Genomic DNA, 24,924 nt, shown 5'->3' on the forward strand with positions numbered 1-24,924 from the left:
GAGGCTTTAGAGAAAGCAACTGACACAATGAAAAAGGAAAAGTTGGTCCTTGTTGGGGATCTAAATAGCAAGGTAGGAAATAATTGTCAGACATACAAAAATATTTGGGAAAATCTGGAGAAAATGGCTAATACCTATTTAGATTTCTGATCAGGATATGGACAGGTTTTTACAAACACAATCTTCCAACATAAAAATGTACACAAATTCACATGGAGAGAAAAGCCTCATTGACTATGTTATTGTTGAAGGTGATGTTATCTCCCTGGTGCAGGCCACCAGAGTGTACAGAGTATTTGAAATTACAAGTGATCACCATTTAGTCTTGAGCGGGATAAAATTGAATTTCATATTGAAAAGAAAAACATGCAAGAAAGTTTTAAAGCGAATAAAAGTTGAACAGCTCTCAGATGTAGACTGAAATACACAAATATTATTCAAGAAAAAATGAAACAGCTTGAGAACAGGAACCAAACCTTGGAAATTCATTGGCAAACCCTGAAGAAAACACTGATTCAGCCAGAGAGGCATGTAGTGAGGTTGTCTGCAAAGATAGAAAAATCAAAACTCTGTGGTGGACACAGGAGGTTAAAGAGATAGCAAAGGAAAAGAAGAAAGCATATCAAAAGTTCCTGGGAAATAAGTCTGCTTGTGCTCTTAGAGAATACAGAGACAAATGTAAGAAAGCTAAACAAAAGTCATGGGAGGACTTTGGCAAGAACATAGAAAATAAATATCAAGAAGGTGGTTAAATATTCTGGCGGTTGTTGAAGAAGCTCAGAAATGGAGAAAAGAGTGCTATAAAAGGAATTAGAGATGGTAAGGTGACATGAAAACAGGAGAAAAAGATATCGTTCAAGTATGGAGTAATTACTTCGAAAAACTGCTAAATGAAACAAGCAGTGATGACAGCACAGCAGTAAAAAACACTGACCAGGATACAGTCAGGAATACATATCCACACTTGAAGTAGAAAAAGTCATCAAAAGCCTGAAATGTGGAAAGACAGCAGGAGTACATGATATTCGACCAGAAATGCTCAAGTATGGAGGTATAAAAAGTCATACAGTGGCTGCAATGCATAGTTCAGAAGGACTGGACAGAGGGACGAATTCCAGATGATTGGAGCAGAGCTTTCATTATACCCATATATAAAAAGGGAAATAAAACGGAATGTGAGAATGACAGAGGTATCTCATTACTGTGTGTTCCTGGTAAGATATATGCAAGTATACTTGAGAAACAGCTGAGAAGGATTGTGGAAAAGAAGCTTGGTGAAGAACAAGCTGGAATCAGGTCAAATAGAGGTTGTCAGGATCAGATCTTCACTTTATGACAAATAGTGGAGAAATCATAGGAATATAACAAAGATCTGTATTAGGCATATGACAAGTTGCTAAGAGAGAAGCTATTCAAAACGCTTTAGTTACATGGTGTCAATAGGGCATTATATCAAGTAATCTTTATTTCAGTTTTAAGTCAGCAGTTAGAATTGAAGGAAGTACAGGAAGGTGGTTTAATGTTAAATCTGGTTTTTACTGAAGATGGTAAATTAAATATGGAAATAGACAACAGAATCAACAAAGCTGGTATGGTAGGAAGTCAACTGAATAAATTTATGTGGAATAAGAGAAAATTAGCTGTATACAAGACAGTGTTCAAACCAATTTTAACTTATGGATCTGAGAGCTGGGTCAGAAGTAAAACTCTTGACCAAAGACTAGAGACCACAGTTATGAGCGTCCTGAGAAAGATTACGAGAGTGAATAGATGTCATCAATGGTAATATCATATTAAAAACGAGGATATTAGGAAAGATTAGCAAAAGTGTTCTCTGCTAGGTTGGCAGCAAAACGACCCAGAGGAAGACCAAGATATAGGTGGAATTTTCCTCCAAATCTTGACTGATTTGGAGGAAAATTGTAGACAGGAAGTTAGTATTGATGCAAATTTTTCATGTAGTACTATCATATCCTGTACACTCCCTAATAAAATAAATAATATAAAACATTCTACACTTCTGAATCAAAAAATGAGAATAATCAAAGAAAATGTGTTGAGTGATTTGCAATTCTAATTTATTTCATAGAAAATAATTATTACCAAATATGAATTAGTATAATCTATGTAGTTTGTAGATTACAAAAACTATAATATAAATTATAAGAAAAGTTATGTGAGAACATTTACAAAGTTATAATAATTTTTAATGTGAAAATGACAAAGGGAAACAACAATAATTAGTACTTTGTTGCATCCCCCTTAGTTTATGACTGTTCGTAAATGGTTGGGCATATTATTTACTAGCAGTTCACAATCTTTTTTTTATCTAAACGTGTCCATATGGTCTGCAGATTAGAAACAAATTCATTTTTGTCTCCTGGGACAACTTCTTGATGCTTCTTAATTCCCTGCAAATTCTCAACAGGATTTCAATCTGGTGAGTTTAGTTTACCAGCCAACAAATTACATTGAATTGTCTCTTTTTGAGCCATCCAAGTAGTGGTTTGAAAGTGTGACAAGAAGCTGAATCTTGCTGAAAAACAAAATCACAATCACCTAAATCTTCCATTGCCGGTAACAAAGTGCTCAAGAATTTCTTGATACACTTTGGAATTGACTCTTTGTACACAATACACAGACTACCTGTACCTTCTGCAGAGGCTGAAAGTTTCATGTATTCTTTATCAAATGCTTCTTAAGATGCCAAACTGATATCCCTTGATGAGCATGGCCCACACAAAACATACTTCCATTGCTAAAAAGTACCTCTTTCCAGTCCTCTTGACCCCACAACAATCTTTATTTACACTGTCGCACTCTAGCTGCCTTTTGCTTGGAAGTCATAAGCAGCTTTGTCTTAGCCACACGTGATTTAAAACCCAATTTGTGAAGTCGTCTCAACATTGTAGATTTAGACACATTCACACTTAGTTCTTTCCATATCCTGTAAAAATATCTTACACTTCGGAAGTGGTTTTTCTTCCCGATATTCTTCAATCTTCTCTCATCTCGATGTAGTTATTACCTTTTGACTGCTATTGTAACGATTATTTTGAAAATTCCAATTATTAGAATACTCTATTCACGCTCTTGCTTGAGAACATTTCAATTCTTTTGCTATAAACTGTTGAGTTTGGCCTTCTTTGTGTAGAGACACCATATGAAACTTCTTAGCTTCTGCTATGTCACTTGTTCGACCCATGTTTAGCAAATGATTAACTGAAATCCACACGCAAAAAATTCCTCATACATGAATCCATCCTGCAGCTATTGAAATATATGCCACTTCTATGCTCTCTCTCCTCAAAACCAATCAGAAAAATTTGGAATATTCTAATATTTTGAAGCACATTAAAAATTATTCTAATTTTGTGAATGTTTTCAAATAATGGTTATATAATCTACAAAATATGTAGATTTAGATGATGCTAACTCATATTTGTTAATTATTTTCTATGCAATAAATTAGAATTGCAAATCATTCAACACATTTTTTTCTCTAATTTTTTGATTTGAAGGTGTATTATATGCTGAGAAATTACTTTAATCTTTATTAATAGCAGCTGATTTCTTCTTTCTTCATGTCTAGCGTCTTGAATTCACCATTCAGCCACAATTTCGTGCTCCTGCAGATTCAGCAACAGACCCAAAACCAATTATTGTGCTGAATGGAACATCATCTATACCTGATTATGCTGATTTTGATGTGAAGCAAAGTGATATGTATGTTATTGGACCACCATCTTCTTACAAAGATAAAGCAGATGTAGAAACTTCATTTTAAGTATGTTTTTCAAGTTGGGATAAGTATTAAGTTTGTTTTAACCAGCTTTTTTTGAATTTCATAATTGGTAAAACTGATCACCTTAACATATTCATGCTGGCACAAATCACACAAGATGGAAAAGATCAAAAAAATAATTTGAAGTGCTTGAAAGCACCGTATGTCTTACTCTTTATCATAGTAGTAGTTGATATTTGATGGCCTTGTCAGGTGAGAAGATAGCATACCCACAGGTTCCTGTGATGGGTTATAGTTGTTTTTGAATGTTTTTAGGCAAGCGATGAAATTTAATCACTCCATGTAAAACCACCATCATGGTTATTGGAGGCTTGAAAATGCTCAATATTTGGTCTGTAGAGCAGGGTTTTTGGATTACATTAAAAAAAATGGTATGGATTTTCTTTTTTATATCTCAAGTTGTAAATTTTTAGATTAGCGTTCTAGCTCACTATATTAGTAATATTAATTCATTGCCATCAACAATTTTGACTTCAAGTTTTAGAAATCGTAACTAGCAAATGTAGGCTACTGCCTACACACACATATTATATTTTTTTAATTTAAGAGCTGCAGTCAGAAAATCTGATCCAAGAGTGCTCTTTAAAAAATAAAGCCTTATCTCTTTTGTGCTCTGTCAATTAATCCCAACAAAATGGAATAATATTCTGCTTAGTGAGATAGCAGAGCATGAATATGTTAATTTTTTTCTGAAATTCTTTATGCAAATACTGAATTTCATTAAAAATAGTCTCGTCAAGGAACTGTTTTATTACATATAAAAACTGGTGAAACAAAGTTTGATTAATTGCAGCTGTATAAAATTTTAAGTATTCTTGTAGTTGCAGAGGTTGGTTTTGATACTAATTTGATATAAATGCTGTTTTAGCCTGGTTTCTAGTCTTTGAACCAGTTAAAAAGCTATGGTGTGATGTTTGTTAGTGAAGAGAAAGAATGAATATTTTTATATAGAAAAATTATTTATGTAATTATAAGTTGTTGCTAGTCAAATGTTTAATAGATTTTTTTTTAAATTTGTAGAATTTATATGTAGCATTTTTATTTTTGTTTTGCTATGCATTTTATCTTTATGGATATGTATGTATGTATATCATGGTTCAGCCTCTTAGTAGAAATTCATCTGAATTGAATTGCCATTCCCAAAGTAGCATTTAAAGAATTACAAGGATATAAAGAAAATACTGCACTCCTTATAGTTCATGACAGATTTGCAGATTTTTAGTGGACATCAAATCTAGCTGGAGATAGGAATTCCATGACATTGTTCCCTACATGTGAAATCAAATTATGCTACATAAATTATTCTTAATGCTTTGTTAAATCAATACAGATTTCTTGATTTAAAAAAAAAGTCTGCACAGAACAAGATTTTGTTTGCTAAGAAACATCATGTTGCCTTTTAAATCAAAACTGGAGTATTTTTAATATAATAAACAGATTAGCATAACTGGCATATGTTTTTTTTTTTTTTTTTCAAGAGATTCTTGAACTAGTAATTTATGTAGCACTACTATATTACTGCATAAAGAGTTCTTATAACTTTGGAGGAATTTTTATGAAGTAGTGCAGCTTTGTATTTATCATAGCATCATCCTCAATTGTTAGCAATAATGTGTATGCTTGTGATACACACTTATGGAAACCTTAACATATCTGCTAACTATTATGTAAATGTTATGAACTGCAGCTTTGTTGTCTCAAACATAGTGGAAAATAAGCTTTATTTATTCATGTTAATTTTCTACTTAAAGATACTCAGAAAATTGCATATCTTTTATTTACAAAGCAATCAATTTTGGTTGTTTATTGCAGATTTTCTAATTTTTTATTGTAACATTCCATCATTTAATGTGCAGCAGCACAGATTTTTCTTATGATGCTATTTTTTTGTGCATGTCGTTTAAATGAATTGTAGTATTTTTTTTTCTCCCAATCCTGTGAAATGTATATTAGCATTCATCTAAAGACATGTTTGGTCAAAATATTAAAGAAATTGAAAAAAAAAAAAAGAGTAGCATATCAAGTATTCGATTATGTAAAAAAAAATTTATTGAAAAGCAGTTCAAGAATAGAGCATGAATTATTACAAATTCGAGAATTTTTTTAATTACAGAACTTTCTACAACTGTGCAAAATATTTCTTTTTATTTTTATCACATATCATGGTCGGCAACACTCTGTTGTAGGTATTCCTGATACAGCTGATGCTGAAAAGAACAGTAGTAAATTAAAAACATTTAATAAATTCAAATTTATACTTTATCCCTAAAATAAAAAAAAAGGGTGTAAATATAAGTTCATTTGCTCTTAATTACTAAATGATAAGGAAATCCACAGGTTACTTGCATTTGCTTCTATATTATAATAAATTTAGTTTAATCCTTTATCCAAGTGCGAGCACACAAAGTTTGCGCCTGAAAGTATCTTCAGGACTGGGGTAAGGTGGTACAACAAAGTATTTGCTCACACTTGGATTAAGGATTAAACTAAATTTATTATAGTCTAACCAAGTGAAAAATAAAATTTCAACATCTTTCTCTAAATCCAGAGTAATTTAATAAAAAGGTGGCACACCGTTTGGCAACTCCTATAGGTAGAGATGACCTTGCTAATGCTTCTGCCTGGTATCTCCACTTGGGCCTGGCTCCCACTGAAGAGACCTCAATAAAGGTCAAAACTAGTCTGGGTAGTGGCCCTTCCCTTAATGCATAACATTATACATATCCACAAGGAGATGTGTTTTGCATAATGGGAGATACTGAGATAGGAGTGATGTTAGCTTGCTCCACCACCTTACCCCCTAGTCCTGAAGATACCTTCAGGCGCAAACTTTGTTTGCCCACACTTGGATAAAGGATTAAACTAAATTTATTATAGTCTAACCAAGTGTAAAATAAAATTTCAACATGCTTTAATGTTCTAGCAATAAAACTAGCCAGGTATTTGAGTATTGTTAGGAAGACTGATCAAAATTATTTTCTTTAAAGATTTGCAACCATGATCGAAGTCTTTTCGAACACTACTGATTTTTATAATTAAACAAGGCCCATTCATCTAAGGAACTATTGAATATCACAAATACATTATGAAATATGAAACAATTTCCTTACTGAATTCAGCTATATCAGTTTTCTGTAATATGAATTAATATAGAAAAGTGGGTATGTATGGGTAAGGACTTCACACATGGTGGTTGCAAGAAACTCCCAAAGACCTGGACTCTTCTGCCAAAAGCAAACAAAACTAGTTATCTTTGACAGCACAATCAAAGTGTTGGGCTGTCAACATCTGTTTGAAATCCTTGGCAATTCACATAAGAAGCTTTGAAATGTCCATTTCGACCTCATCTCTCACAGTAGAAATGACACTAACGTGATGTCAGCAATATATATTTTGGATTGCTAACACATGACTATAATAAATTTAGTTTAATCCTTTATCCAAGTGTGAGCAAACAAAGTTTGCGTCTGAAAATATCTTCAGGACTTTGCATTATGGGAGATACTGAGATAGGAGTGATGTTAGCTTGGTCCACCTTTGCTATGAGTTGCACTACCTTACCCTGAAGATATTTTTCAGGCGCAAACTTTGTTTGCTCACACTTGCAAAAGTTTAAACTAAATTTATTATAGTCTAACCAAGTGAAAAATAAACTTTCAACAGTTACATGATTGTAGGATCATTACTTCTAGGGACACCTAGTTCTATCCTATCAACCAATTTCTGTAATCCACCTGGCACTCATCTCTGGACTGCTCCACCTCTTCCTCATACCCAAGAAATCCTGGTGGGTTCTTATCAATAAACTAATCCACTGAACTGTTTTAGCCACTTTTGCAATATATGCTCTAAACTTCACCTCACCATCCACCGCCACTCTAAAATCCCTGGCTTCCGTTTTCTTGAGCACTTCCATCAATGTGGTACAGAGCTAGTAATCTTTTCTGCCCAAAATTCATAACCTTACACATTACAGATAAAATTTTGTTAACTTTCAACTTCATATTGATTATTGCTTTATTCAATTTTGTTTCATCAGCAAACAACTGAATATCCCCTCAGATCATTTCTTATATACAGAGATCGGTGGCATGCCACTAGCCACAGGCCTTCTATTGAACTTAACTCCTGAATAAACTATTGTATGGTATTTCTAGCAATCATCTTCTTATACGCATCACCAACTACTGCAATTTATCGGAATTTCATGCAGTACCCTGTCAAAAACCTTTGCAAAAGTCAGCAATATCACAGTGTAGCCACCCTTTATCCAACTAAGCTGTCACTATATTCCAAAAAGTTACTGATGCATAACCTACCTTTCCGAATATCATGTTGCAGTCCCTCCCTGGACTTTTCCACTAACTGACTAACATCACTCCTGAGATGCATTGTTGGATAATTTGCTACCTCAGTCTTGGACCCTTCTTTATGCACTGGAACTACTTCCCCCTCTTTCCATCCCCTTGAGACTAACCTAGAGTTGAAATGGAAATTAAACTATATGGTCAAAGGCAATGCAATTCTCTAGCAAATTCTCGTAACACCTGAATCAACGTACCATCTAATCACATAGCTGTGTATTCTCACATCAAAGCTCTCTAATATCCTATCAATCTCTATTTCCACATCAGCCTTTTCTGCTGTCAATATCTCCTAGCAAAGCGATGACTTCGTAATTTAACTATTTCGTCTGCTTCAGTTATCTCGCTACTATTGGCCATCATCAAAATTATTATTCTTTTTACTTGTCACATACTGAAAGAACTCTTTGGGATTACTTTTATTCTGCACAGCTAATTTCCTTTCGTACTCTGATTCTGACTTCTTTTCCACACTGGTCACCCTTCTTGTCTGGGGTTTGTGTCTGATGATCATCATCAAATTCCTGCCATGTACAGGATATGATAGTTACATCATTACTAACTTCCTATCTACAATTTTCCTCCAAATCAGTCTGTTACTTGTCAAGACTCCAAGATTATCAGATCTTATATTTCTATTGTCTAGGATACTTTGTACTGTATCAATCCACCTATATCTCGGTCTTCCTCTGGGTAGTTTTCCTGCCAAACTGGCAGAGAACACTTGTTTTGCTAATCTTTCCTCGCCCATACCACCTGAGATTAGCTCTGCTAACAATGTCAAGTTCCTTCCTAATATTCTCGTTATTAATATGATATTGCTATTGATGCCATCTGTTCATGCCTCTAATCTTTCTCAGGACTCCTATCTGTGGTCTCTAGTCTTTGGTCAAGTGTTTTACTTCTGACCCAGCTCTCAGATCTATAAGTTAAAACTGGTTTGAACACTGTCTTGCATACAGCTAATTTAGTGTTCTGACTAATTTCTCTCTTATTCCATATGAATTTATTCAATTGACTACCTACCATACCAGCTTTGTTGATTCTGTTGTCTATTTCCATATTTAATTTACCATCTTCACTAAAAATCGTGCCTAAATAGCAGAAATGTTTTCCTTGTTCCACAGGCTCACTGTTCACAACGCAGTTGACATTTTCATTGCTGACCTTCATATCATATCTATAACAACAGTAATTCAATTTAGTCAGGAATTCTTGCAGACGTGTAGCGGATTTATTTAGAAGTATAATATCATCCACATAAAGCAAAGAGCTGACATTAACATCTCCAATTTTCATATCATGTTTAATACCACTTTCCTTCATAATGTGATCCATATCGATAATGAATAACAGGAGATAATGTACATCCTTGTCTCACACTAGATTTAACATTAAACCACCTTCCTGTACTTCCTGACTGCTGACTTGAGAGGAGACCTCCACATAGCCTTTAAAGGAATGCGGAGAACCGACCAGGGCTTCTGACCTAATGTCCAATCCTCACCTTCTCGTGGTGCACCCTGTTGGGTATCTACTTTGATAATGAACGAACGAGGATGGGCTGGCAATTTGGGATTTAGCCGACCAAATTGTATTCTTATTGGTTAAACCAAAATAAAAAATGATGGTACAACATGACAAAATTTTATGCCAGCTGGGGCGTCGCCCGGTTAAACAAGGCCCTCGTTGTTTTCGCCAAGGAACCAGGGCGAACAGTGAAAAGTCAGCTACTGGAACAAATCTGAAAACAAACCCCAACTCAACATCACCAGAGTTAAAGATCGGTACTATCAACGTAAGAAGCCTGAATGGCAAAGAAATGGAGCTAGCTGAGGAATTAGATAAGTACCAGATCGACATAATAGGGGTGACTGAAACAAAAAAAGACCAAAAGAGAATGGGGAACTTGACAATGAGACTTATTTGTGCCTATGGTCCCACAGAAGGCTCAACTAAGGTAGAAGTGGAGGAATTTTTTGATGCTTTAGAAAAAGCAACTGACACAATGAAAAAGGAAAAGTTGGTCCTTGTTGGGGATCTAAATAGCAGAGTAGGATGATTGTGAGACATACAAAAATATTTTGGGAAAATTTGGAGAAAAGAGCAAAGCTAATAATAATGGCAAATATCTGTTGGATTTATGCTCAGGACATGGACTGGTTATTACTAACACCATGTTCCAACATAAAAATGTGCACAAATTCACATGGAGAGAAGAGGCAAGGAAGAAGAAAAGGCTCATTGACTATGTTATTGTTGATAGTGATGTTTTCTCCCTGGTGCAGGACACCTGAGTGTACAGAGGATTTGAAATTGGAAGTGATCACTATTTAGTCTTGAGCAGGATAAAATTGAATTTCATATTGAAAAGAATAACATGTAAGAAAGTTTTAAAGCGAATAAAAGTTCAGCAGCTCTCAGATGTGAACTGGAGACTAAAATACAGAAAGATTATTGAAAAGAAAATGAAAGACTTTGAGAACAGGAATCAAACCTTGGAGATTCAGTGGCAAACTCTGAAGAAAACATTGATTGATTCTGCCAGAGGTGCATGTGGTGAGGTTGTGTGCAAGGATAAAAAAATCAGAACTCCCTGGTGGACACAGGAAGTTAAAGAGGCAGTGAAGGAAAAGAAGAAAGCATATCAAAAGTTCCTGGCAAATAATCAGCTTTTACTCTTACAGAATACAGAGACAAATGTAAGAAAGCTAAACATTGTGTAAAACTAGCTAAACAAAAGTCATGGGAGGACTTTGGCAAGAATATAGAAAATAAATATCAAGAAAGTGGCAAAATATTCTGGAGGTTGTTGAAGAAGCTTAGGAATGGAGGAAAGAGTGCTGTAAAAGGAGTTAGAGATAATAAAGGTGACATGAAAACAGGAGAAAAAGATATCCTTGAAGTATGGAGTAATTACTTTGAAAAACTGCTAAATGAAACAAGCAGTGATGATGACAAAGTGATAAAGAACACTGACCAGGCATGCAGTCAGGAATACATATCCATACTTGAAGTAGAAAAAGCCATCAAAGGCTTGAAATGTTGAAAGGCAGCAGCAGTAGATGATATTTGACCAGAAATGCTGAAGTATGGTGGTATAAAAGTCTTACAGTGGCTGCACTGCATAGTTCAGAAAGCCTGGACAGAGGGACGAATTCCCGATGATTGGAGTAGAGCTCTCATAGTACCCATGTATAAAAAGGGAAATAAAACTGAATGTGAGAATTATAGAGGTATTTCCCTACTGAGTGTTCCTTGCAAGATCTATGCAAGTATACTTGAGAAACGGTTGAGAAGAATTGTGGAAGAAAAGCTTGGTGAAGAACAAGCTGGATTCAGGCCAAATACAGGCTGTCAGGATCAGATCTTCACTTTACGACAAATAGTCGAGAAAGCATGGGAATACAACAAAGATCTGTATTTAAGTTTTGTCGATTTCGAAAAGGCATATGACAAGGTGCCAAGAGAGAAGCTATTCAATACGCTGCAGTTATATGGTGTCAATGGGGCATTATATCAAGCAATACTTAGTCTTTATTTGAGTTGTGAGTCAACAGTTAGAATTGAAGGAAGTACAGGAAGATGGTTTAATGTTAAATCTGGTGTGAGACAAGGATGTACATTATCCCCTCTGTTATTCATTATCTATATGGATCACATTATGAAGGAATGTGGTATTAAACCTGATATCAAAATTGGAGATGTTAATGTCAGCTCTTTGCTTTATGCGGATGATGTTATACTTCTAAATAAATCCGCTACAAGTCTGCAAGATTCTCTGACTAAATTGAATAGCTGTTGTAATAGATATGGTATGAAGGTCAGCAATAAAAAGACAAAGACAATGAAAATAGGCAGAATCATTGAAAATGTCAACTGTGTTGTGAATGGAGAACCTGTGGAACAAGTAAAACATTTCAGCTACTTAGGCACAATTTTTACTGAAGATGGTAAACTAAATATAGAAATAGACAACAGAATCAGCAAAGCTGGTATCGTGGGAAGTCAATTGAATAAATTCATATGGAATAAGAAAGAAATTAGTCGGAACACTAAATTAGCTGTATACAAGACTGTGTTCAAACCAATTTTAACTTATGGATCTGAGAGCTGGGTCAGAAGTAAAACACTTGACCAAAGACTAGAGACCGCAGATATGAGAGTCCTGAGAAAGATTAGAGGCGTGAACAGATGGCATCAATGGCAATATCATATTAAAAATGATGATATTAGGAAAGAACTTGACATTGTCAGCATCCAGGAATGCATTAGCAGAGCTAATCTCAGATGGTATGGTCACTTAAATAGAATGGGAGAGGAAAGATTAGCAAAACAAGTGTTCTCTGCCAGGTTGGCAGGAAAACGACCCAGAGGAAGACCAAGATATAGGTGGATTGATACGGTACAAAGTGCCTTAGACGATAGAAATATAAGATCTGATAATGTTGGAGTCTTGACAAGTAACAGACTGATTTGGAGGAAAATTGTAGATAGGAAGTTAGTAATGATGTAATTTTTTCATGTAGTACTGTCATATCCTGTACACTCCTTGAGGGTACATGGCAGGAATTTGATGATGATGATAAAGACTAAGTATTGCTTGATATAATGCCCCATTGACACCATATAACTGTAGCATATTGAATAGCTTCTCTCGTAGGACCTTGTCATATGCCTTTTCCAGATCGACAAAACTTAAATATAGATCTTTGTTATATTCCCATGCTTTCTCAACTATTTGTCGTAAAGTGAAGATTTGATCCTGACAGCTTCTATTTGGCCCAAATCCAGCTTGTTCTTCACTAAGCTTTTCTTCCACAATTATTCTCGATCGTTTCTCAAGTATATTTGCATAGATCTTGCCAGGAATACCCAGTAGGGAAATACCTCTGTAATTCTCACATTCAGTTTTATTTCCCCTTTTATATATGGGTGCTATGAGAGCTCTACTCTAATAATCAGAAATTCGTCCCTCTGTCCAGGCTTTCTGACTTTTATACCACCATACTTCACCATTTCTGGTCGAATATCATCTACTCCTGCTATCTTTCCACATTCCAAGCCTTTGATGGCTTTTTCTACTTGAAGTATGGATATATATTCCTGAGTGTATGCCTGTTGAGTGTTTTTTACCACTGTGCTATCACTGCTTGTTTCATTTAGCAATTTCTCGAAGTAATTACTCCATACTTCAAGGATATCTTTTTCTCCAGTTTTCATGTCACCTTTATCATCTCTAACTCCTTTTACAGCACTCTTTCCTCCATTTCTAAGCTTCTTCAACAACCTCCAGAATATCTTACCACCTTCTTCATATTTATTTTCTATGTTCTTGATAAAGTCCTCCCATGACTTTTGTTTAGCTAGTTTTACACAGTGTTTCGCTTTCTTACATTTGTCTCTGTATTCTCTCAGAGCACAAGCTGACTTATTTGCCAGGAACTTTTGATATGCTTTCTTCTTTTCCTTCTTGTGTCCACCATGGAGTTCTGATTTTTCTATCCTTGCAGACAATCTCACCACATGCCTCTCTGGCTGAATCAATCAAGGTTTTCTCTAAGGCTTGCCACTGAATCTCTAAAGTTTGGTTCCTGTTCTCAAACTTTTTCATTTTTTCTTCAATAATCTTTGTGTATTTTAGTATTTTAGTCTACCGTTCACATCTGAGAGCTGCTCAACTTTTATTCGCTTTAAAACTTTCTTACATGTTATTCTTTTCGATATGGAATTCAATTTCATCCTGCTCAAGACTAAATAGTGATCACTTCCAATTTCAAATCGTCTGTACACTCCACCAGAGAGAAAACATTATTATCAACAATAACATAGTCAATGAGACTTTTCTGATTCCTTGCCTCTTCTCTCCATGTGAATTTGTGCACATTTTTATGACGGAACATGGCGTTAGTAATAACCAGTCCATGTCCTGAGCAGAAATCCAACAGGTATTTGCCATTATTATTAGCTTTGCTCTTTTCTCCAAATTTTCCCAAAATATTTTTGTATGTCTGACAATCATTTCCTGCTCTGCTATATTTAGATCCCCAAAGAGGTCCAACTTTTCCTTTTTCATTGTGTCCGTTGCTTTCTTTAAAGCATCAAAAAATTCCTCCACTTCTATCTTAATAGAACCTACTGTGGGACCATAGGCACAAATAAGTCTCATTGTCCAATTCCCCATTCTGATATTTGCCCACATCAATCTACTGGAGACAGCCTGCCATTCAAGAAGATTAGCCTCGTATTTTGTGTTGAATACTATGGCTACTCTTTCTTTTCCTTGATTGTCATTGCCTGAATATAACCTTTTGTATTTATTGCTCAGAAAGATCTCACCAATTTTTGTCTTTTTTGTTTCAGTCACCCCTATTACATCAATCTGGTACTTATCTAATTCCTCAGCTAGCTCTATTTCTTTGCCATTCAGGCTTCTTATGTTGATAGTACCAATCTTTAACTCTGGTGATGTTGAGTTGGGGGTGTGTTTTCAGAATTGTTACAGTAGCTGACTTTTCACTGTTCGCCTTGGTTCCTTGGTGAAAATAACGGGTGCCTTGTTTAACCGGGTGAAGCCCCAGCCGGCATGAAATTTTGTAATGTTGTACCATCATTTTGTATACTGGTTTAAGCCAATAAGAATACAATTTGGTCGGCTAAATCCCAAATTGCCAGCCCATCCTTGTTCATTCAGTATCCAGGTAGATACCCAACAGGGTGCACCACGAGAAGGTGAGGATTGGACATTAGGTCAGAAGCCCCTTGTCGGTTCTCCACATTTCTTTAAAGGCTATGTGGAGGTCTCCTCTCAGTTATACAGCTTTGACCCTTAAGCACCCCAAGCCTTGACCTATGCTATTTAACTCTGCTCTTTCAGAATCCCAAGAGAGTGGAAAGTAATTCCCTTGCTTAAAGGAGGGTCTTAAGATAGCAGTAGCAAATTATAGGCCAATCAATATCTCAGGAGTGGTGGTAAAAGTACTAGAAAAATTGGTCAAAAAGAGAATTCAGAATGATTGGATAAGAATGACATTGTGAAGGGTCAGTCATGCCTTAGTAACTGACTAACTTTTTATAATAGAGTGACAGGTGAGATATATTAAGAGAATGGGGAATAGCTACATGACAATACTGCTGGATTTTGTAAAAGCATTTTACAGAATACTACATGGACCCCTGTTACACAAGTTAGAACAAATAGTACTAGAAAAATTGGTCAAAAAGAGAATTCAGGAATGATTGGATGCAAAATTGGTGATATGGATTCGAGTGACTGATGGATAGATACCAAAAAAGTAGTATATGGAAGAGCAGAATCCATGAAAATAAGTAGGTGACTAGTGGTGTGCTAGGACCACCACTAATTAATTTGTACATAAATGATATAGGAAATAATTTATTCATAGCCTTATTAAATTCCAAAATAACATGTTTTCTTCTGCTCAAGACACTACTACTAATTACACCTGCTGATTTTATATAAAATGCCACATCTTGTCTAACCTTCAAATACACTTATTGCATTTGGAGTGTGTACCAGAAATATCCCTAAAGATGTTTGATATTATCTAGAAAGCGCAAAATGGTTAACAGATGGTTCTTTTCTCACAGACACACTCCAATCACTTATTCCTTTTAGAGAAATTTTCATCAGAATTATTCTGGCAAACTGGCCACTATCATTCCTCCACTTTCTTTAAGCATACAAGCAGCTGTTGGTCCAAGCCTAGCCTACTGAACCAGTTTCTCATCTTCATTTGTCGCTAGAAATGCAACCTGTTTAACATGCTCTCACCAGGACAAGCTTTGGGCTGTACTAGTGCAACATAAGGCATGAGTACACCTGACATGAATGTGTTAAGAAACACAGCAATTTCTTTCTTTCTCCTTAACCATGTACTACGGGGAGTTTTTTGCAACTTCTTGTTTGTTGGACTGATATAAAAACTGACTGCACCAAAGTTTAATATATTAAATAAGTATATATATTTATTTTTTCATCTGCCCTGTAATTTGCAGATTGCCTTTTTTTAGAATACTGAAAAATGCCACCTGAAAAATTTCCTCTAAAGATTTCTGCTTAGTTGCTGATGAAAATCAACAGTTGAAAACAACTGTCAGGTCAGTGAAACCTAAAAGCACCAATGAAAGGCAAATTGGGCTGGTGGGCAGAAGCCATGTCTTTTAAATAGTGCAAGTCCAAAACAATTCCAATGCATAGATTTGTATTCTTATAAGCTGCCTGGTCTATTTTTCAAAACTTGCAAAGTTTCTATACATTCTGCTATTGAAATATGGATGAATTTATGATATCCCTTATTTCTATTAATTTAATTTATGTTTATCATTAGTAATATCAAGTGAATATATCATCATTTTACCTTTTTAAGCTTCACATAATTCTGGACATAATCTCTTTTCTCCATTAAGGCACGTTTCTGTTTCCTTGTGAGAGTTGGTTTTAACCTGTTAAAATCAATAATTTGTGCATGAATTTTTTAAAATAAAATCAATGGCCATAGTATTTATTATGTATAAATATTTACCAACATTCTTGTTTTCTTCTGAATAATTCTGAAGTTCACTTTATATAACTTCTTTAAATAACAGTGAAACCCATTTAGTATGTCTGAACATCTAGGCTGCATTTATTCCAAGATCACAATACATTGGAGTAGAGCTCTCGTAATACCCAGCTATAAAAATAAAGCTAAGTGTGAGAATTACTGAGGAATTTCCTTACTGAAATTCAGGGACCACATTGCACAAGTTGTGATGACATTACATCGAATAATGGCAATGATGCAGAAGACCCCGGCATGCAGAAATAAAGAGGTTATGATATAAGGCCTTGATCAGGCCTCATATGGATTACTGTGCACAGATTTGGTCACTGGGTTTTCGTGGTGACGAGAATATGTTAAAAAAAAGGGTCCATAGAAGATTCACAAAGGTGGTCTTTGGAATGTAGAATATAAGGGTAAATTGCAGAGTGTCATGAATAGGAGGAGGAGGAAGGGTGATGTGATTGAAACATAATTTAGTCAGGGAATTGTTATCAGGTTGACATAGAAGAGATTTTTCAAAGAATGGAAAGGGAGGGGAGAAACAAGAGGCCATCCCTGGAAACTGTGTATGGAGGGTGTGAAGAGCAGGTTCTTTACATGGAGATGTTACTTGGATTTTAACGGTATAGATGCGAACACAGATTGATAAAAAAATAACTATTTATTGACTTTATTGCTAAGATATAGTTATTTTCTTATCAATCTGTGTTCGCATCTATACCATTAAAATCCAATCAACATATATGACGAACACATAAGCCTTTCCACACAGTTTACATGGAGATGGTTGGCGAGTGGTTGGAATGCACTGTCTGAGTGTGTTGTGAATGTAAATGTAGACACATTGAATCAGTTTTTTAATGCACGGTTGGATGAGCTTTTGTATGTGTGATAGTGTGTAACTTCCACAATGAGTCTGACTCCATAGAGGTCAGATGTTAATAAGATTTATACAAGCAATACTTGAGAAAAGGCTAAAAAAATTATGGATGGGAAACTTGGAACAAGCCCACTTTTCTAGATCTGGAAAAGGCAAAAGACAAGGTGCCAAAACAAAAACTGTTCAAAATGCTACATTATATGATGTAAAATTGGGTTTGGCTTGGTTAAGGGTTTAGTGCTACAAGGACAGCTAAGGTCATACTGCACCAATAGAAATCATAGCAGTATGTAAGGTAACAAATAAATAAAGCAACAGCAAAAAAACAAGTGCAAAAATCTGTATAAAGAAGTTCATAAAAACACAGATAAAATCAACAAGACCTATTAGTATAATGTTCTAAATAATGGCTATAATAACACATGTAAGAAAAAACTAAATAAATGCCAGGCATGGACAGAAGTGATATAATGTTCTAAATAATGGCTATAATAACACATGTAAAAAAAAACTAAATTAATAAATGCCATGCATGGACAGAAGTGATAATGCATCTTTGATAGGTGGTAAGGAAGGTGACCACTTCCAGGCTGGTCTGAAAGTGGTATACAAATTATATCTGCAAAGGGTCCTTGCTATTTGTTTAGATGTTCCTTTAAGGTAGGGTATGCTGATCTTTTTTAACATCAGATTGCAATCTGGAAGAATGATAATTATCAAATATTTTCTGTATCAAGGTCTCGTTGTATCCATTAATTAATAAAGTCAGTTCTATTTTATTTAAATGTAATAGAAGAGACTTAGAAGAACAAATTGTGTGCATGCACTCGGTAAAACATCACATCAGATAATGGCAATAATTCAGAGGACCCTGATGTGCAGAAATCAAGAGGCTATGATATCATTTTATAAAGCCTTTGGAAATACCTATTTTTTTGTGAAAGATGATGATGATGTGAAGCTATGTGGATGTCTGTCTGTAAAGGATGGCTTCCTGTAAACAGAAAATTCAATATTATCAGCAGAGTTATGATGTATTCAAGTATCCAAAAAGAGGAGACTGTTGTTAGATTCATGTTCAATAGTGTACCTGATGAGAGTATGTAAGGAGTTAATTTTATCAAGAAAGTAATGTTTCAGAGTGAGACCAGATTGCAAAGAGGTCATTCACAAAACATAGCCAAATGCGAGGTCAAGGAGAAATGGTGTTGGAAATCATATCCTCTAAACGAGTCATAAAATATCAGCCAAAGCAGGTGATATACAACTACCCATCGGAGTACCTTCAATCTGCTGAAATAATTTATTACGCCTTGTAAAATAACTAGCATTGATAGTGAACTTGAATAATTTGATGATGCCATCAGGGACATCTACTTGTAAAAGCTGTTGAGTTTCTGGAAGTGGTATATTTAGTAAACAGTGAAACTACATCAAAGAAAACCATATTTCAGACTCTTGAAGATCTTTAATTTTTTTTTATTGAAGTCAAAACTTATTTTTCCAGCCAAATAATAAGTAGGCAATTCTATGCAATCATTGGACATAATGGATAACCAGATTTGTATACTTTAGGAAGGCCATAAATGTATGGGGAACAAGCATGATGTTTCTGCAATTTTTCAATAGTATTAGTGTCTAAGGAAGATCTCACAATTTATTCAGCTGGCTTTGCATAGGATTTCTGTTAATAATATTATAAGTAGATCTATCTCTATCCTGCAGTGAAACATTAAGTTTGTGATTAGAGTCACTGGTATTCATGAGTACTGGTCTATTTCCTTTGTCAGACATTACTACAATGTTATTATTTCAGTGTAAAGAACAGAGTATGTAATTCAGGTAAAGAAATATTCAGAGGAGGAGGTTTAGCTTTATACAAAATCTGTGCAATCTCAAACCTCAACTTGTTAATGCCATCTCTATGTATAATTTCCTAATGTCTTTTTCTACACCTATCCCATAAAGTCTAAATGAAGCAAACAACAAGGTGTTACAAGCAAAATCTGGACCTTTTGACAATACATTTAATTCATCTTTGGTAAAATGATGGTTAGTTAAATTTATGTCTCATTTGTCATGGAGAAAGCTGGGTGGTTGCTGAATGAACCAACAGCTTTTTTGTTCCAATAATTCAAACTTACAATTCAACGTCCATTATTACAACAAAGAAGCTGTTGATTCATTCAGCAACCACCCAGCTCTGTCCATGAAAAATAGGTCATAAATTTAACTAACAGTCCTCCTTGTCATCTTTGCCACTTTGAACAGACTGGCTGCTACTATTAGAATCCAAGAACATCAAGATCATATAAAATTTTTGGAATCTGAAGGTTCAGGTCTTGCTTCTCATGCCATCAACACTAGACAGAGTTCACTGGAACCATACTAAGATGATATACTATAATAGGTTCAAATATACTCATCTATTTTTTGAATTGTGTGAAGCCCTACAGCACTGTCCTAATCATAATGGGACGGAAAGACTGTATGCCTATCTCTAAGTTTTGGGAACGGATTGCTATTAATTGTTTATAAATTTTTAAAATTAATTAATTATACATCTATAGATGGTAGACAGCTATCAGTAAATTCGAACTTGATGAAAGAATGGAGAAGCTACTTTCAAGAATTACCGAATATTGATAATCCCCAACATTCAAGTCAGCTAGCAGACCTGCATCTAACCACCACTCTACCAATAAATTGTTAAGACTTCACTAAAAATAGCAATAGATCAAACCAAAAGCAGGAAAGTCCCCGGGGATTGATGGAATTAGAGCAGAAGCTTTCAGAAATGCTGGGAATAATACCTCAACAATGGAAACAAGGCCTTATTGTCCCTATACCCAAAAAGGGCAGTCTTAATAGAATGGATAACTACAGAGGTATTACTTTATCAACCACAGTTAAAATCTACAATAGGATGATACTCAATAGAATAAAACCTTACTTAACACCACTTTTAAGAAAAAACCAAGCTGGATTTCTAAAAAAACGATCTACAATAGAACAGATACATTGCATCAGAAGAATCATAGAAGGTTCACGTGATAAAAGCTTACCACTCATTTTAACCTTTATAGACTTCAAAAAAGCCTTTGACTCCATTAATAGGGAAGCAATGTTTAAAATACTCAGCTTCTATGGTCTACACTCAAAGCTCATACAAGCAATCTCAGTGCCTTATAAAGATTACAATGCTACAGTAATCTTTAAAACAGAAACACCTGAATCATTTCCAGTGACAACAGGAGTCCTGCAAGGTGATGTACTAGCACCTTATTTGTTTTTAATATGCTTGGACTACATCTTCCGGACCATCAACACAGAAGATCTTGGTTTTAACATTAAAACATCCACCCACACCATGCAAATAACTGATCTTAGTTTTGCTGACGATGTTGTACTTATTGATACAGAACCAACAAATGCACAAAAACATCTCAGTCTAATTAGAGGCACAGGCTAAACTTATTGGTCTGCAGATCAACATCCAAAAGTCCAAAGTATTCTCAATAAGTTGTAAAAACTTCATATCAACAATAAACCCATAGAAAGAGTAAAGGACTTTCAATACCTTGGATCGTACATCAGCAATACAGAAATGATATCAGAAAATGTAAACAGCTGGCTCTGGTCTTCCATAACAAACTCTGCCCCATCTGGAAATCATCATTAGTATCATTAAAGACAAAATTAAGACTATATCATGCAACCAATAGATCCATCTTCTAGTATGGTTCTCAAACCTGGACAATAAGCACCAAAAAAACTACAGATCTAATCAACTCCTTTGGAACTATGTCTCAGACTGATCCTTGGATGGACCGCATCACTAACTCTGCTGTGCTAAATCTGGCTAAGCAAGAACCACTTGTCAGTGTAGTCAAAAAAACTACAACTCAGACATCCTGAAGTCTCGCCCTTTTTGGAATCCCTCATCCTGTACAAACCAGAAGATGGCAAATGCAGTAGAGGAAGACCATACAAACAATTTTGGCAATACATATGTGAAACCATTAGTAGGCTGAACTGCAAAACTTCATCTGACATCTACTAGTTAGCTCAAGATAGAGAGACTTGGAAGACCATAAATTTGCAATATCTAATTTTAATATAAATCTCTTTTCCCTTTTCACATCATATCATATTGTGAATAAACTATGTGTGTGTGTATGTATACATCTATATATCTCTGAACTCAAATAGTGTTTCCTCTTACTTAAAGCTGTAACCTAGACATGTGATATTATATGCATGCTGTATGACTTGTTCTTGTATTCAGAATGTAAATGTTACTTGTTCTGGCTTATCTCTGGATATGAAGCTCAGGATATATTGACCAAAATATATAAGAGTAATAAATTTATTTAGTTTTCTCTTACATATGTGAAGCTGTTATTATTTAAAACATTATACTATGTCTAATGTACATGTCTACGTTCTATAAATAAAAATAATACATACCATATTTACACAATTATATAGTGATAAACATTGACATCTGTAAAAATTTAGAAATGAAAAACATTTGATGAATCTGATAAATCTGCTGAGTGTATACGGCTCAGATGGATTATGAACGAAACTAAGTGACTGTGTTCACTGATGAAATGAAGGCAGTCGATTAAATGTGAACGATGTAGCATTCATAGTGTGATTCTATATTATTAAGAGCTCAAAGAACACTCACTTTCAAATACTACTCAGAAAGGGATTTTCCTGTTCAGCAGAAAACTACACTATGCCACATTGTCAGTAGCATTTGAAAGTTGTTTACCAACATGAGAGTAACTTCCAGGTGTTACCATGGCTACTAAATTCAGCAGACTTGAATCCCACATGAAACATCTCTGGGATTACATGGATGAAGAGATTCTGCATTTAAATCCTCTACCTCGAACATTCACATATCTATAGGAAGCAATCCTGATGCCATGGTACATCATACCTCCTGCAATGTTCAAAGGTCTTATAGAGTTCCATGCTACTCTGTGTTGCAGCAGTTCTGGCACCAAGAGAGAGAGTTCTTCAAATTATTAGGATGTTGATTATAATGTTTTTAGCTGGACATATATGTGTGTCTCTATATATAGACAAGTGCATGCGCACGTGCACACACGCACATGCTTTCAAGCAGAGTAGCAGTAATTAAAGCATCATCGTCTAGGACAGAGATCGGCAGCCTTTTTAATATGAAGAGTACAATATAAAATTTTAAAATTGCGGAGGGCTCATGACACAGCCATTTTTTTTCTCTCAGTTCAGGCTTAGATATTCTATGATTAGTTGTTTTTAAGAAAAATGAGATTACAAATTTTAACATTATTTTATTTAACTTGGTTAGTAAAAAAACCTTTTCTGTTTAGTAATGGATAATTTCACAGATAAAATCTTTTTATTTTCTTATTTTGGATTTCACTGGATAATCAAAATTAAAATTGGCATGAATGGTTTTGAAATGTCTTTCTATATTACTTTTTTTTTTAGAAATAGCCACACTATTATTGCATAATAAACAAATACATTTGCCATTAAGATTGATAAAGCAATACTCTTCCTCCCAATCGTCATTAAAATAGTATGTTCTTTTCCTTTCACGTTCATCCATTATAAAGGGTTAAAAATATCTTTGTAAACAAAGTATTTTATATTTGCACTGATAGCAGGAGTGATTCAACAAACACACATACTAAAAAACAAAGGGTTCTAACAACGTTTAGAAGCGGTGTGAAGGGTAGTGAGAGTGGTCGCATTGATAACTAGATGACATCAACAACTCAAACTACTTATGATCAGTGGTCTCTCGTCTTAATAGGCACAATTAAAGCAGTTTACAATGATTTCTCTGAGGGTACACTAGAAATTCACTGCGGGTGCCATGATACTCACGGGCTTGCATTGCTGACTCCTGGTCTATGATGTTTTGATAGTTTGTTATAGTAAAAGAGTTCAGTATAAGTGTTGGTGACAGTGCAAGTTGACTATATATCATTTTTATACATCAGCATAAAATATAGGCTATATAGTGTTATTTAACATACAATTTATAGAAAACCTTTTAATAATATATTATGTTTTAAATGTATTTTATCAGAAACAGACAATTACCTCGAAAACCATTTGGCTAATAGCAGCAAAATAATTGAAAGTGTTAGCATTATTCCTAATGCAGAGCTATGATAGTCTGAAGGAAGACTCTTCCAGAAGCCATGAACTGGAGCCTTAGATATTACAAAAAAAATGAAATTTATTTAAAATGATAAAAAATGAAATTTTAAACTTGTTCAAACTTAATTTTTTGTTAATAATTAAATGAAAATATATTTTCTATAACTCTTTTTTTTGCAATACTTCTTTTGGCTACAAACCACTAAAATATAATTATTACAACTGAACTCGATAGAGTCAAAAGACCCATTGAAAAAGATCCATACCTAAATGTATCAGTCACGCTACACTTTAAATTCATTCAATGACTGAACACTCACAATACTGGAAATTCTGCTAACACGAAATCCCCCCCCCCTCCTCCTACACACACACATACCCTTTCTCTTCCCTTATATAATTTCAGAAGGCTTTTCTTTTCTTTTTCAGCCCTTTGGCAGTTACCAGCAAAATCCATCAGATAAACTCTCAAATCAGCATCTTTTTCTTTCTATCTATTCAATCAACTTTTCAGTCTATCCCCACAGATGAAATTTCAAAGCCCTGATATTATATATTACATTCAGACATTTGGACTCCTTAAAAAATTCAGCACTTTTGTACATAAAATATTAAACATCAAAATTAACCACTGAGATATTTTAGCCACTTTAGAGTCATTATTCACAAATGTACCAAATGAAGAATCCATTGCTCTCCTAGAACTATTTCCACCAGATATCATGAAATTCTTGTTGAGAGGCTTATACGCTGGTTATACATGATAACTAATAATTAAGGAATTGGCAGCGTTCGCTATTTGGCCACATGGCCCAGATTCACTCCTCTCCTTCCTAAACAACTTCCTCCACTTAAACAACCAACACCCTAGAATCAAGTTCACCCTGGAAAAAGAGGCAAACAATAACCTCCCCTTCCTAGACATACTAGTCACCCGCCAACCTGATGGAACCTTAGTTTTCTCAGTTTATAGAAAACCCACCCATACAGGTAGATACATTCACCAACAATCATATCAACCCCCCCTCACAACAATATGAAGTTATTAAGACACTATTCAACAGGGCAAAAATAATCTGTTCTAATGATCAAGCCTTAACTACTGAACTAAATCACATCCGTGACACTTTCTCA

The 24,924-nt window shown here is 34.8% G+C and overlaps 2 protein-coding genes across 5 annotated transcripts in view; one reads left to right on the forward strand and one right to left on the reverse strand.

Annotated features, from left to right (window-relative positions):
* Nucleotides 1–5,812, forward strand: part of LOC150107817 (sodium-dependent dopamine transporter-like) — a 361,184-nt gene extending 355,372 nt beyond the window's left edge. The window contains exon 12 of the mRNA XM_090392068.1: nucleotides 3,593–5,812. Within this exon, the coding sequence (XP_090248194.1) occupies nucleotides 3,593–3,787 (195 nt within the window). The 3' untranslated portion in view covers nucleotides 3,788–5,812. The remainder of the gene's footprint in view (nucleotides 1–3,592) is intronic.
* A 19-nt stretch (nucleotides 5,813–5,831) lies between these two features.
* The window catches only part of LOC150107818 (uncharacterized), a 321,462-nt gene continuing 302,369 nt past the window's right edge, over nucleotides 5,832–24,924 (reverse strand). For all 4 annotated transcript variants that reach the window (XM_090392071.1, XM_090392070.1, XM_090392069.1 and 1 more), the window contains 3 exons: nucleotides 23,731–23,843; nucleotides 16,551–16,635; nucleotides 5,832–6,012 (listed from right to left, as the gene is read on the reverse strand). In XM_090392071.1, the coding sequence (XP_090248197.1) occupies nucleotides 5,959–6,012; nucleotides 16,551–16,635; nucleotides 23,731–23,843 (252 nt within the window). In that variant the 3' untranslated portion in view covers nucleotides 5,832–5,958. The remainder of the gene's footprint in view (nucleotides 6,013–16,550; nucleotides 16,636–23,730; nucleotides 23,844–24,924) is intronic.

The sequence above is a fragment of the Typopeltis vanoorti genome, chromosome 4, assembly GCF_054136105.1.
Source record: "Typopeltis vanoorti isolate ZY-2024b chromosome 4, IOZ_Tvanoo_1.0, whole genome shotgun sequence".
Taxonomy (NCBI): Eukaryota; Metazoa; Arthropoda; class Arachnida; order Uropygi; family Thelyphonidae; genus Typopeltis; species Typopeltis vanoorti.